The sequence below is a fragment of the Leptonychotes weddellii genome, chromosome 4, assembly GCF_054177405.1.
Source record: "Leptonychotes weddellii isolate Sample4059 chromosome 4, ASM5417740v2, whole genome shotgun sequence".
NCBI classification, from domain to species: domain Eukaryota; kingdom Metazoa; phylum Chordata; class Mammalia; order Carnivora; family Phocidae; genus Leptonychotes; species Leptonychotes weddellii.
Window position 1 is genome coordinate 130475415 of NC_138372.1, and position 15760 is coordinate 130491174.

General features: G+C 38.5%; 1 protein-coding gene across 1 annotated transcript in view; it reads left to right on the forward strand.

The window, feature by feature from the left end:
* Window positions 1-15190, forward strand: part of NECAB1 (N-terminal EF-hand calcium binding protein 1) — a 145525-nt gene extending 130335 nt beyond the window's left edge. Inside the window, exons 7-9 of the mRNA XM_081816231.1 lie at window positions 7109-7230; window positions 10011-10087; window positions 15108-15190. Coding sequence (XP_081672357.1) covers window positions 7109-7230; window positions 10011-10087; window positions 15108-15179 — 271 coding nt within the window. The 3' untranslated portion in view covers window positions 15180-15190. The remainder of the gene's footprint in view (window positions 1-7108; window positions 7231-10010; window positions 10088-15107) is intronic.
* The last annotated feature ends 570 nt before the right edge of the window (window positions 15191-15760 follow it).

Consider the following 15760-nt stretch of genomic DNA (forward strand, 5'->3'; position numbering starts at 1 on the left):
CAGCTGGCCACCAGAAACCAAAGTAAGGAGAGCCCCAGGGACCCTCTCCAGTGGAGGAAAAAAAACAGGACAGGAAAGATGGCTGTCCTTTTTCCATGATATTAGACAAGAGACCAGTAAATAATCCTCAGAGGAGATAAGACTTGAACGGGATCTTTAGGGTAGATTTAATGGCAGAGGATATTCTCCCTGAAGGGATAGGTCTCCTCAGCCACCCCATAGTATCCATCTTATTCCTTCTGGCTGGCTCTTCCTCTTTTGTTTGGTCACTGCTTGGACAGCACTTGCTCTGGAAAACCTTCACCTACAACTCCACCGTTTACTTTCTCAGTACCCTCTACTTAGACTTACCTACAAACTCAATCTTTTACTTATCTCTCCCATTAGACTTTGAGTTTCTAAATGGAAGGGGCTTTGCCTTGTTTCCCTGTACCTGGCACAACTACATGTTAAATATACGAAACTGAATGAATGAAAGGAAATCCCAGGTAAAAGGAACTATATAGAACAGCAGTGGATGAGGACCTGGGACAGTGAGAACAACCCATCTGGCATCTAAGGTTAAGAAAGGTCTTAAAAGCTAGACAAATGCATTTAGATTTCATATGATCAGGGATTGTCTTGGTGGTTGTAAATAAAAGAGAAATATAATGAAAAGTTTTAAGGGAAATTAGTCTCATAACAGTATATAGTAAAGATTTGAGAAGAGTTAGAACAAGGTCAGGGAGGAGAGGTCAAATCAATGTACCCCAGAACTCATCTGTTTTTTTATAACATAAAGGAAGATTCCATGATGTCCTGCATAGTCAACAGTTGCAACCTGCAGATAGCATTAAAAATCCCAGGGTTATAATAATTTGCTTCCCCTTAAGCATCAGTATTACTTTGGGGCTTAATATTTGTGAAACCTAGGGATACAAAACTTCATTGGAATATAGCAAATTTTGAGAAGTCATCTGTTCTAGTATCAACCCCAGGGGGGAATCACATAGTATCACTCATCCTGCAGTAATGAGTTAGACATGCAGTGTTGGGCAGAATGTCTGTGTCTATTCACGTGAAAACGGCAATTTCAGAGAGAAGGGGTGCATACAGCTGGAATGCCACAGAGGTGAGATTTTCAGATGGTGTTCTACAACACTCTTTGTATCTGTCCTGGCATACTGGCTAAATTAATTCCATGTCTTCTGAAAGTACCTAATAGCCAATGACAAGAATAATCATCACATTACACTGAAGCTTCCCTCGAGAGGCCCCTGTCCTCTTACATAAGCCTTTCTTCTTCACAAACCAGATTTCTGGGAACACAGTTTAATTATATGTGAATTTCTTTTTATAATGGAATCTGAAAATTTACTCTATTTTCCAAAGTTGTTCTTTATCCAGACTAATTCCTTCTAGGTTTAGAAGTTATTCTTCTCCTTTTGATGGTTGTCTATTATAGAAGTAAGGGAAGGCTTTAATTTTGCTTGCAGGTGATTATAAACCTTCAGACAGTCTACATTCCCTTAGCTTGAACATAGAGGAGAACTGCTCTAGTCACCTATTCTTATGACCACTGAAGCTGCAAGATAAAGTTGATCTTTTTTAAATGCCAAAGGAAAATCCATAGGGTGGTCTAGTTAAAGATTGGAGAGTAAACATATGATTTCTTTTCTTTTCTTCCTTCTTTCAAAGAAGGCATTAACAGAGTGTGGACAACAAGGAGTCATAAAGGTGCAAAGATAAGGATAGACGAACCAAAGGGGTAGAAACTTGGAATATGGAAAGAAAATGAATGTAGTGGTGACTAATGTTGAAGCTCTGAGAAAGACAAAACATAGGCAATGTGTGGAGCCAAGATGCAATGTAATTTGTATCACAGAACCTCAGAGAGGTTCATGAATTGGCTTCATTGTGTGCAGTGGGGGTGACGTTGGGGCTAACATATTGCTGAAAGCTCCATCTAATATTGTGTAAGTGCCCCTCCCCAGTCCTTGAGGAGCCTGGAGATGTGCTTTCTGGAGAAGGTGAACAGATATATAGCTAGCACAGCAGGGGTCAGGACATGATACTAAAACACAGGCATTAAGTGAAAGTCTCCATATTGAACAGTGAGATTTGAAAGCCACTCAGCATACTGTACTCCCAAAGCACTAACAGCTGGGCTTATACACTCTGGTTGGGAGATGCTTCTCTCAATTTTCTGTGGGATCTCATCAGTCCAAGAGAAAGACTTAAAAGTACCAAGAGATGGTGTCTCTTAATGAATAGGCCTAGCCAGGCCACCCTATGGTGGGGACTGCAAGTTGGCAGTCCTCACCTTCCCCCCCTGCCCAACACACACACACACTCCAATCATCCATGTTTCCTTCCTCTGAAATAGGCAGGGACAACCAAGAGAACAAATCAAACACAAGAAAAGAAACTTAGAAGAAACAGATATAATCCAGAGAGCAGAAGAAGACTTCCAAAAAAAAAAAACAAAAGAAATCAATACCCTCAGAAAGCAGAGAAAATATTGCATTTATGAATTAAGGACAGGATGCTGTTTTAAAAAATAATATTCATGGGGTGCCTGGGTAGCTCAGTCATTAAGCATCTGCCTTCAGCTCGGCTCATGATCCCAGGGTCCTGGGATCGAGCTCTGCATCGGGTTCCCTGCTCAGCCGGGAGCCTGCTTCTCCCTCTCCCACCCCCACTGCTTGTGTTCCCTCTCTAGCTGTCTCTCTCTCTCTCTCTGTCAAATAAGTAAATAAAATCTCTAAGAAAAATAAATAAATAAAAATATTCAAAGCACACAGAGAGCTCTTGGAAATTATGATTGCAGAAATAAACTGTGAGCAAGATTTGGAGATAAAAGTGTGATGGCATTTCCACAAAGAGATGAAAAATAGGAAAGAAAAAATAAATAAAACTGTAGGATAGTCCAAAAGGCCCAATATTTGAAGTAGTAATTCCAGAAAGAGAAGAAAGGAGAGAAATTGTCTAAGAAATAATTCTCAGAACAAGGACATGAGTTTCCAGGTTGATAGACCGAGAGCCCATTACAATGAATTCTAAAATCTGACACCAAGGCATGCCGTTATGAGATTTCAGAATACCAAAGACAAAGAGAAGTGTCTAAAATCTTCCAGACAGAAAAACCAGGTCAAATACAAAGGATGAAGAAAACACTAGATTTTTTCAATAATGACACTGGAAGCTAGAAATGCAATCAAGCAGCTTTTTCAAAATTTGAAGGGAAAATGATTTGCAACCTAAATCTTTGTACTCTGACTTCAGGGGAAGATGGCAGAGTAGGAGAATCTTAGGCTCCCATTGTCCTATTGATATACCTAAATAACACCCACATCCATGTAAATAACCCAGAAAATGACCAGAAGACTGGCAGAACAGACTCTCACAGCTAAATGTAGAGAAGAGGCCACATTGAAAATGGTAGGAAGGGTGGAGATGCAATCAGGAGCCAAAAAGACCCACAAGACTGTCTCGGGGAGGGAGGGACACTGCAAGCATGGAGAAGGGAAAAGAGCAGACCCCACCCCAGGCACCCCAGACACAAGGGACCCACATAGGGAAGATGAACCTCTATAACATTTGGATTTGAAAACCAGAGGGGCTTAATTTTGTAAGTTTTTACAGTCAGTGGGGCTTAAGACCTAGAACTTTTTTTTTTAAAGATCTTATTTATTTGAAAGAGAGTGAGAGAGAAAGCATGAGAGGATGGAGGGTCAGAGGGAGAAGACTCCCCGCTGGGTCTACCTCAAGAAGCCAGAAAAATCTCAGATAAATTAACCTTACACCTAAAGGAGCTAGAAAAGGAAGAATAAATAAAACCAGTAGAAGGAAGGAAATAATAAAGATTAGAGCAGAAATAAATGAAATAGAAACTAAAAACAAAAACAAACAAAAAAGATCAATGAAACCAGGAGCTGGTTCTTTGAAAAGATTAACAAAAATGATTAACTTTTAGCCAGACTCATAAATAAAGGACTCAAAATCAGAAATGAAAGAGGAGAAATACCAACCAACACCATAGAAACATAATGGTTTATTAGAGCATATTATGAGTAATTATATGGCAACAAATTGGACAATCTAGAAGAAATGGATAAATTCCTAGAAACATATAACCTCCCAAAACTGAATTGGAAAGAAATAGAAAATTTGATAGAGCAATTACCAGCAATGAAATTGAACAGTAATCAAAAACTCCCCACAAACAAAAGTCCAAGACCAGATGGCTTCGCAGGTAAATTTTACCAAACATTTAAAGAAGTATTAACACCTATTCTTCTCAAACCATTCCAAAAAATAGAAGAGAAAGGAAAACTTCCAAATTCATTCTGTGATGCCAGCATTACCCTGATACCAAAACCAGATAAAGACAGTGCAATAAAAGAGAACTACAAGCCAGTATTTCTGAAGAACATAGATGCAAAATTCCCCAACAAAATATTAATAAGCTGAATCCCCAAATATATTAAAAAAAATCATTCACCACAATCAAGTGGGATTAAAATCCTCTGCACAGCAAAGGGAATAATCAGTGAAACAAAAGGACAGCCTACTGAATGGGAGGAGATATTTGCAAGAAATATATTCGATAAAGGGTTAATATCCAAAATATATAAAGAATATATAAAACGTATACAACTCAACACCAAAAGAATACCCAATTATTTCATCAATTAAAAATGGGCAGAAGACAAGAACAAATATTCCTCCACAGAAGGCATATAGGTGGCCAACAGACACATGAAAAGATGGTCAACTCACTAACCATCAGTGAAATGAAAATCAGAACTAGAGTGAGCTATCACCTCATTCCTGCATAATGGCTAAAATCAAAAACACAAGAAACAAGCATTGGTGAGAATGTGGAGAAAAAGGAACCCTCGTGCACTGTTGGTGGAAATGCAAACTGGTACAGTCACTGTGGAAAACAGTATGGAGGTTCCTCGAAAAATTAAAAATAGAATTACCATATGATGAAGTAATTCCACTCCTGGGTATTTAACCCAAATAATATGAAAACACTAATTTGAGAAGATATATGCACCCCTGTGATTATTGCAGCATTATTTACAATAGCCAAAATATAGAAGAAACCCAAGTAGCCAATAGATGAGCGGATAAAGAAAATGTGGTGTGTATGTACACACACATACACACACATACATATATACAGTGGAATATTACTCAGCCATAAAGAAATCTTGCCATTTGCAGCAACATGGATGGATCCGGAGAGTATAATGCTAAGTGAAATGTCAGTAAGAGAAAGACAAATACCGTATGATTTCACTCATGTAGAATTTAAAAAATAAAACAAAAAAGACAAGCAAATTACAGACTGTTTTTTTAAGGTTTTGTTTATTAGAGAGAGAGAGAGATAGCAAGAGAGAACACAAGCGGGGAGAAGAGGGAGAAGCAGGCTCCCTGCTCAGCAGGGAGCCCCATGTGGGACTCCATCCCAGGACCCTGAGATCATAACCTGAGCCAAAGGCAGTCACTTTACCAACTGAGCCACCCAGGTGCCCCCAAATTATAGACTCTTAAGTGTAGCGAAAAAAACTGATGGTTACCAGGGGGGAAGTGAGTGGGAGGATGGGTGAAATAGGTGAAGGAGATTAAGAGTACGGTTATCTGTTGATGAGCACTGAGTACTGCATAGAATTGTTGAATCGCTATATTATACACCTGAAAATAATATACCACTACATTAATTATATTGGAAATTAAAAAATAAAGTTCTTTATCCCATAAAAACACCAATAAAGTAGAATAAAATAAAAGTATCTTTTTAATATACAGTATCTCAAAAATTTGAACACTACCTCAAAAACTAATGATGTACCATATGCTGGCTAATTGAACATAATAATAAAAAAATAGAGAACCAGCATAAAAGAAATAAAAAATTAAGTTCATTCATTTATTGAAAAAAAAAAATTTACCTCTCAAGGTGCACCCTTTCCTATGAAGCAATTGGAGGTTCTTTTCCACCAAAACAAAGAGAAAATGAAATCCAATTTAAAAGGGGGTTGGGGGGACCAGCATTAGAAAGAGGCTAAAGAAATTTTCCCTTACTGATAGTTAAGGAAGATTTTTGGATGAGTGAATTAGTATTAGATTTGGCTGCATGTAACAGGGAAAAAAAAGTGACTTAAACACATAAGGGCTTATTGTCAAGAAAGAGCTTGGTGGTGGCAGCCTAAGCAGGTATGACAGCTCTACAGATTTATCATAGACTTCCTGTCTCCTCAAGTTTGCCTCATGGTCCAGGATGGTTGCTGGAGTTCCAGCTATCACATGTGTATTCCAACCAGGAGAGAAGAATAGGGAAAGACCAAAGGCTTGCTTCCCAAGTTGAATCCATTCTTTCAAACAGTTTTCCTGTAAGTTTCTTGTAATATTTCCTTGTATATACCATTGACCTGAACTTTTCATATTGGGAAGTTAATAGATACATTTTAAAACTGAAGAATAAAGTGATAGCAATTTAAGCATATACAGATATGAGGATAAATACCCAAATTAACACTTGTTGAAAGCATTCCCTCTGTGAAAGGGGAATGGGCATGATATGGAGGTGGGGGAGTAGGAACTCCTGTTTGTTAAAATAAGCTAGTCATCAAAAACTAATGGTGTACTGTATGGTGACTAACATAACTAACATAACATAATAAAAAAATTATAATTAAAATAAAATAAGCTTTGTAGAATTATTTGACTTTTAAAATTATATGGATACATAGCCTTGATTTAAAAAATTTAAAACTGACTGAACACCATAGGTATTCTCAAACTAAATACATCAGCACACACAAAAACATTTTTCCCATTGATGGTTTGGTCAAGAAAGGAAAGATGTTTTTCTTAAGTCACAAATTAAGATATAATTTTTACTCAAACTCTGAAAGAATAAAGACAGCTCACAGTTTCTCCTTTAGGTTCACATTTATAAAACCAGATCATGTGGGTCTTTAGAGCATGTTGGCAAGCAGTAATTATCCTCACTTTTCATTTCACTACACCAGAAAACCTTTGTGATTGATGGTTAAAGATCTGTTTCTTGAGGCAAGAAACACGCTGTGGTTAAATGTTGTCTCTCTTGTTTAAGGCAAGGGCCGACCAAGCCAGAAGTCCTGTTGATTCAGTGGCCTGGAAAGCGATCAAGTCGCCGAGTCCAGAGACACAACAGCTTCTCACCTAAAAGCCCTCAGTTTAGTGCCTGTGGTCCAGGTAATGAAGCTTTGTCATTTTTCTTCTTCCAGACTGACCCAGTTTGTATTTTCATGTTGACATACTTTTTAAGCAAGTAAAACAGCAATAGTAATGGAATGCTTTTCTTATACCAGATAAGTTTGTCTGAAACCACAGTGGCAGAGAGCCTGTGGTATTAAGAACAGGGTGATGATCCTCCCTGTTGTTTCCATCAGAATCCCACAGCTGCACCCAGCAGTGCACAGAGGGATGATGGGTAGGGAAGAAAGTGGCTCGGTCACCTAATACACGAGGGACTGGAGACCTGTAGAAGTCCCCATCAGTTTCAAGGAAGGAGGCACACTTTAGTTTGTACCCTAATTTGCTCCAGATCCCCAAAAGCCTGCCTAAACATATGCAAAGGATTTTCAGGAAAAGCCTTTGAGGAAAAGGATCTTTATTTCTTTTCATGATGGGATTAAAGTCATAGCTGGCATTTTTGAAGTGTGTAGTGTAATATAACATTTATTGGACTAAAACCTTAGTAATATTTTAGGTTATTTTAATTGTGTCATTTGTAATAATTACTTTAAAATTCATTTGAAATATACAAATTCACGTTGCAAAATATCACAGTAATTTCTGTAAAGCATGGGTATGTATATATATGTATGCATATGTATATTTGTATGAGTGTGTGTGTATATATAAATATCACTTGAACATATCATTTTAACGCAGATTAACCTTTAAATATCTAATATTTCAGAAAATCAAAGTACTAACTATAGTCTATATTTACACAGACTGTACTTGAAAGGTTTCAAAGTGCTTTCTTGAACACTGTCTTATTTTATTCTAATACCTTATAAGATAGATGTTAGTATCTTTATTTCCCCAGAAGTGAAGCAATTTGACCAAGGACATATGGTTTATTAGTCCATTTTTATGGCGAAACAACTGCAAATACTCAGTGATTACCACTGCAAATATTTGTCTATTTTCGTTCATGGGTCTGTGGTTGATGGTGATTTGGGTGATCTCAGCTGCATGTGTGCTCCCCAGCTTGTAGACTAGGTTCAGCTCTGCTTCTCGTGTGGCCTCTTGGGATCAGTGACTACTTGGAGCAAGCAGTTTCTTCTCTTGATGGGTGTCAGAAGCAACCAGCCAGGCCAGCTCACACAGCTCACTTGAAACCACTGTGTGCATCTTACCTGCTAACTCTCCATTGGCCAAATGAGTCCCCTGCCGAACCCAGTAACAGTGGGAAGGGACACGTACTCCACCCGTTGTGGTAGAAGGTACTGCAAAGTGGAGGGGCAAAGACTTGTAGTATACATAGACTTCTATACCGGGAAGAAAGGGGAAAATGGTGAGCAATTGCACAGTCTACCATGTGTTGTTAGGAAATGACAATACTAGCCTCCTGAGTCAATATACAGATTGTTCTTTACACTTTAACCCATTAGAAAACAGAGCAAAACCCAAAATTTCCTTCTAAGGAAGTTTGATGTGACAGCCACCTTAAATTCTTTTAGGAACGAGCCAGAATGGAAGTGTGTTAACTGATCTGTAAATTAAAAAGTAAACCTAAATTTTGTTTATATAGTTACAATGTTTTCTATTATAAAGCACCCTTATTCTGATTTTTTTTTAGAGCCACTTCTGTGTGACTGTTCTCCTACTTAGTTTTGCATCATAATTTGTGTGATGGGCCTTGAGTTTTACCCCAGAATGCAGAGAGAAAAGTGAATTCTAATGTAAAGTACGACCTCTTTATAATTTGGTCTTATGTTCCTAACATTCAAAGCTAAAACAAGGCTTTACAGTTTGAATTCAATGACATCCTCCCATGGAGAAATATTCAATAATAATGTTTCAGCAAATGCCTATGAAAATCCTTTTGAGCAAGCTGCCGTAAGGATACACAAGGATGCCAGGATGTTTGTGCAGGGGCTCAGACCACAGCTCTTCCCTTTGCACCTTTGAATAATCTCCAGGTCATGAGTTCAAGCCCCATGTTGGGTGTAGAGCTTACTTGAAACAGCAATAATAAAATAAAAGATACTTAAGAAATTTTTTGAATTAAAAAAATAATTACAGCAACAATAATAGCAACAGGACTTACGTAATGGTTGACTGGGTGCTAGATATAGATGTGTGTTTGTGTGTATGTTCACACAGATGTACATATGTATACCTGTCACATGTGCATGCATGTATGTATGTGTGTGTGTATACATATATATTCTGACTTAATCCTCACAATGACTATGTGGCCAGAGGATATGATGATATTGCTGAGGCCAGAGGAGTCAAGTCACCTGAGCAAGATCAGCAGGTTCCAGATTGCTGTGCTCATAATCACTATGCCATGACCATAGTGTGCATGTTTATTCAGGTTAGCCCCTAGGAAAGGAGACACCGGCTTCCTTGGTGTGGTCAGGCCTGTTACTTCCCTGGCGCCTGCCACTGTCACCAAAGTAAGTTTAAAATTATTGATGGATGCTTTCCTTTTTTCAAAAGAAAAATCAGCCATCTTGTGGGGTGGTGAAAATGGCTCAGCGGGATCTGTTCTTTGACTATCAAAGGCCAGTACGGGCAACGACAGAAAAAGCGCAGACTTGCGAAAATGAACCCACTGGGCCGCGCGGATCTGTGGAAACCGATAACTCAGAAAGCACTCATGTGAATATATTTTTTTAAAAGGTGACTAGCCAGTGACACTGTGTGCTTCCTTCAGGGTAAAAGGAAAGTTCTGAGATGCCAAAGCATTCCTGCTCTGTTTAATACATTGCCCTCATGATTTTCCCCTCAAGGCTTATTAGAAGAAGATAACCAGTGGATGACCCAGATCAATAGACTCCAGAAATTAATTGATCGACTGGAAAAGAAGGTAGGTGCTTCCTTTTCTTTCTTCTCCGTCTCACTTTTCAGTACATTCTGAGCTGTTTTTCCTCATGGCAGTAATATATCGATAGAATAACAGCCAGGAGCCCCGTGATTCTACAAAGGGCTGCTTGGTAGTTATCTGGGCGTTTCTGTTAAAGCAAATATAGAAGCTCATGTTAGGTCTTAGTCCCCCCACCTCCACCCCTAGTTCTATTTAAAATAGGTTGCAGGGGCGCCTGGATGGCTCAGTTCATTGGGCGACTGCCTTCGGCTCAGGTCATGATCCTGGAGTCCCAGGATTGAGTCCCACATTGGGCTCCCTGCTCCGCGGGGAGTCTGCTTCTCCCTCTGACCTTCCCCCCTCTCATGCTCTCTCTGTCTCTCTCATTCTTTCTGTCTCTCAAATAAATAAAGTCTTTAAAAAATAAATAAATAAAATAAAATAAGTTGTAGAGGAGTAGCTGGGTGGCTCAGTCGGTTAAGCGTGTACCTTCAGCTCAGGTCATGATCTCAGGGTCCTGGGATCGAGCCCCACGTGGGCTCCCTGCTCTGGGGGGAGCCTGCTTCTCCCTCTGCCTCTGCCCCTACACCCACGCTTGTGTTCTCTCTCTCTCTTTCTCAAATATTTTTTAAAAAATTAAAAATAGGATGTAGAGTTACAAGTTAAATAAATGTACTGCATTGCCAGTCTCTTTGGTTATCAATGCGGTAGGTAACAGTGTGCTTGAAAGATGCAGATGGCAGCTCTTAGGGATGACCTGGCCCATGTCTTGGGAATGTTTCAGAGTGATCCAGGTTGTGTGATATACTAAAAGATGAAATTACATTCTCAACTTCCATAAATTAGCATGTTAACTGATGATTTTTGGCATTGGAACTACCCAGTGAGCAAGCAAGTAGGGATGTGATGAGTTTTTCAGATCTATATTTTATGTTTCTAGTTATTTTATTGACTAATTGAATTAGTACACGCAGTCCTAGTATTGTAGTTGTGTTCCCCTGAAACAGCTTTGATGGAAGAGGCACGTTTTGTCAGTCAGTAAGAATATGTGTTTTCTGTGCACGCCAGGCGCCAGAGAAGAAATGTTTATGTTTGAGACAGTTACTGACTTTGAAGAACCCACAGTCTGCTTGTAAAATTAAGCATTATTATCAAAGTTAATAGATTTTTTTAAAGTATGTGGTAGCACAAAACCAGCTTCATAGTTAATGCTCAGTCAATTCTTGCTGACTGAGACATGCCAAAGGAATAGAACAGATGCTAATTACAATCTACAGGAGCTTCCTGAAGGAATGATCACTGCGAGCTACGGTGCTTGGCAAGGACTTAGTGTGGCAGGAGGGGCTTGAGTTGGGCCTTTAAATGATGACAATTAAGAATTTTGTTGGCAAGCAATAGAAATCACCTCTGTAATAAAAAAAAATTTTTCTGGAAGGATATGGGAGTGCTCACAGATCAACAGACGGTATAGAAACTAGGATTCAGGAAAAGTCAGGAGACAAAATAACTCTAGAGATCTAAGTGAGAAATACTCAGTGGTCTTTCAGGCTACCTCTACTGGAACAAATGAGTTCCAACCATCCCTAGTCTGTTGACATTATGCTCAAGATTCCACTTTCCAGGGGGTAGAATCAGGTTGGTCTTGTTAGGGTCCCAGGCTGATTACTTACATAAGGGAAGGAAGAACATCTTGATTAACGGTCCCAGAGCACTGTATTGAAAGGAGAAGAGAGAATTCACTGAAAGGTAAATGTATTGTCATTAAAATTGGAATAAATGCTGGTCTACTAACCAGTGAACAAACAAATATTTGCTATGGAGAAGTAAAATTTTAGTAAAAGGAGAGCAGCTAGAGAGGACATTGGGTAAGGGTGATAGCATGAGTAAACCTTAAGTAGGCCAGCCTGATTAGATTCTTTCCTTTAGGGAAGTGGTAAGAAATAAGATTGTGTGGATGGATAGGGGCCATATTATGGATGGTGTTAAATAACAGAGTAAGGGATTTGGACTTGTCTTCGAGACAACAGGAGGCATTTATTATTTTTCAACAGGTAAGTGACATAACCAGAAAGATCTTTTAGTTAGAAAATTGGACAGCAAAAATACAAAATGAATGCAAACAAGAAAATTCAGAGCCACCAAAGCCAGCTCAAGCAATGACATTAAAGAGCAGGTTGCAGATCTGAGCCCACTGGGATCAGGTATGGCAAGAGATGGGCCTGTAATATATGACTGAAAAGAAAATGGCAGATTTGAAAGACTTCAATGAAATTAACAGGACCATTGAATGGGTGTGATGGGTAAAGGACAGGGGAATCTCAAATAGGACTCTGAGGATTTGAGCCTGAGTGCCTTAGTCAACTGTATCATTAGTAGAAAGGAAGAGACTAGTGAGAGATAATGGGTGAGGTGAGGTGAACTGATTGATTAGATATGTTAATTTCAAGATCCAGTAGGACATAGGCAGAAATGTTCAATTAGATGTTACTAAGCAAGAAGTCAGGCCAACAGTTTAAGACCTTATGAGCCATCCCCTCAAAGATGAAAGCTCCATGTCCTGAGTTGAGGAGGATCTCTGAGGAGATTCTGTACAAGGAACCAAGTCCAGGGGAAGAAACCTTGGAGAGTTCCAGTCGCTCTGCTGCCATGTCATCATTTGTACATTTACACTGACCACTAACTGGACAAATAACCTAAACTTAGAGCTTGTTGCAATTCAACTTTCTTCCTTCCTAATTTTATTAATTGATATGTGAGCTGAGATTAAACATAATCATAGGAAAAATGGTGGCTATGAAAATTAGCTTCTCAATCATGGAAGACGTGGAAATGCATGGCCTCTATGTGGAAAACAAACCTCGTTAAAACATACAGAGTCAATTATTACATAATTTTAGATTCATTTAAAGAACATAAATACCTCCTTTTAAAATAGTTTCAAAGTTCTTGGCAACCTGTCCTTATTTGGTGTCTTAACTTTTATAGCTATTTTTAAAGGAATAGCTTTAACTTAGGTCATGCCTTTTTTTCCAACTTTAAATCAAAGTATTATCACATCTCTTTCTTTCCTAGACTTTTTCTCCCTCCCTTCCTATGAAAGGGTTTCATTTTGAGGACAGTGTCTGAGAGGTTTGCTGAAAGTATGATGTGATGGTCTTGGGCATTGTGTCCCAGCTGTGTGGGGGCTCAGCATGATCTGTCTTAATGAATGGAGAAGCAGTGCAAGTCCCGTGTCCTTCTACAACTTATTCTGTACCTAATTCTGTGAATTAGGCTTTTAGAGGAAAAACTACCCAATCGCCAAACAGTAGCTAAGTGCATGTCATTTCACAGCTGACTCTCTTGTCTCTTGCAGTTATTGGCACCGGGTTTGCTCTCCCCATTAGAAGGAAGTGTTCCTGCAGTGGAGCACCTGTTCTCTTTTCTCAGCACTTAGTATGATAAATACTTCCTGCCCCATAAACCAGGCCCGGTACCATTCATGTGGAGGGAGAAATCATCCTTGAAATTTCTACAAGTTCCCTCAGGCATTCTTTCTTCCCATTTCAGCCTCTATGAGGATTTATGGGGATATATTGAGATTATATTTTATATTGTGCTTGAGCTCTGCAGAAAATTTTTTCGAACATTCTCATTTGAAGGGATAGAATGAAGGATGTTGCATTCATACCACTTGTTTTAAGTTGTTCTTATCTTCGATCAAAGAAGGTGGAAGTGAGAAGTGTACCTGAATTGGTGTTAGGGAAAGAGTGGTCAAGGAGAACCCTGTTGTTAGAGTTTCTATCTGTAGAGTATTCTTTAAGATTCAGCTCACGTCCATATGCATTCCATCACCTTGCCTTCACGGAAAAGCTATGATTTCAATGGGGCATTCATTCAGCCATTCATTTATTCAACTAACATTTATTGAGCATCTGCTTTATGCCACGTATTATTCTGGCAGTGAAAGTACAGCTGTGATCAAAACAGGTAAGGTTTTTGGTCCAATAGAGACCGAGGAAAATCAGTAAACAAATCAATAAAATAAGGTAATTTCAGAGAGCGAAAAGCACTGCGAAGACAAAGTAAGGCAGTATGGTAATGATGAGGGGTTGGATACTTAGAAAGGGTGATCCAGGAAGGTCACTCTACGGAGGTGATACTGGAGTTGAGGTGTGAGAGAGGAGAGGGAGTCAGCTAGATGAATCCCTAGGAATGGAGAGTTCAAGGCAGAGGAAACAGTAAAAGCGAATCCTAGAAAAGATAAATAAGGTTTTACCACAAGAGAACAGCAAAGCTAGAGCTACATAGCTCTGTTTTTAACAAGCTTATGTTATTTCAGACGGCCTGGATTTCTACAACTTTCAATTTATTTCTTATGTACTTGAAGGAATTATTGTGCATAATACTCACTACCACAAATGCTAGGATATATATTCTTAGAATGAAGTCCTCAGAGATTACATGCTTGGTTTCACTGGAGATATTAGCATCATCCATTGATGACTGCAGAAAATTCTAGGGTCTTTTTAGTAGTCCTTGATTTTTAGAAAATGTCAATAGTGTTTTCATTTGCTTTTGAATTCATCTTTTTTTAGAGTGATCATCATGTTTTAGTAATATCAAATTATCACTAGAGTATAAAAGTATTATAGCAATTACACTAATATCCATCAAGATTTCCCAAGGAAAGTGGCAATCAGCACTAACAGCAAAAGAAGTCAGCCTCATCTTTCTTTTTCTATCCTATCCTTTCCCTATTTTAATGAATCCACTCCATTTTGTTCTCTTTTATTGTCATCAATAAACTTAAAGCAATCACAAATTAAACACATCTGAAATGGCTTTTTACCATTGATAAATGGGTAAAAGAGGCTTTACTGGAACGGTTTCATTTTTAAAATCAGAATTATTCCATTTCCTTTCAGATAATGAGGTTCTTTTGGTACAACATTAGCCATAAAAGACTTAACATTCAAGTATATTGTGTTTCCTTTATCTCATTTCTGGTCCCTTCCTTCCCCATTTCTTTCTCCACCTGAAGGATCTCAAACTTGAACCACAGGAAGAAGAAGTTATTGAAGGGAATACTAAATCTGTAAGTACTTTTTTCTAGGTCAAAATGTCAGAAATATGTACTTTTGAAAACATCATTTAATTTCTTCAACATTAGTTACTATCTCAGTGAAAATTTGAAAAAGTAGTACATAGGCATATTTTATTTTGCATGGCTAAGTAGTATTGAAATTGTGATTTGTGGAAACCTAAATTTACAGGGTTTTTATGTAAGTACTTAGCATGTGATATGTGCAAAATGAGAATTTTATGCATATGTAAACCAGTGAGTTATTGAATAATTGAATGAATGTGACTGGCAGAGAAGGGCAACATTCAAATTATATCAGGAACAACATTTTGTCAACCCTACAAGCCTGAGTGCTACACCTGAGCTGAAACTTGATGCTATTCAGTATCGTATCTCCAGCTTTTATCCTAGGGCCAGGCTCATTGTAAGTGCTCAGAAGTCATTTTTTTTTTCCAGAAAAAAAAAAAATGTTTAGAGAAAAAGGAACATTTACGTTCCTAGGGAAAAGATGTCCATCCAGAGTTGGGGCAACTTACAGAGACTGAGAGAGAATGGACAAAGTGATGCTAATAGTCGCTAAAGACACAATAAAAAGAACTTTATGAATAAGT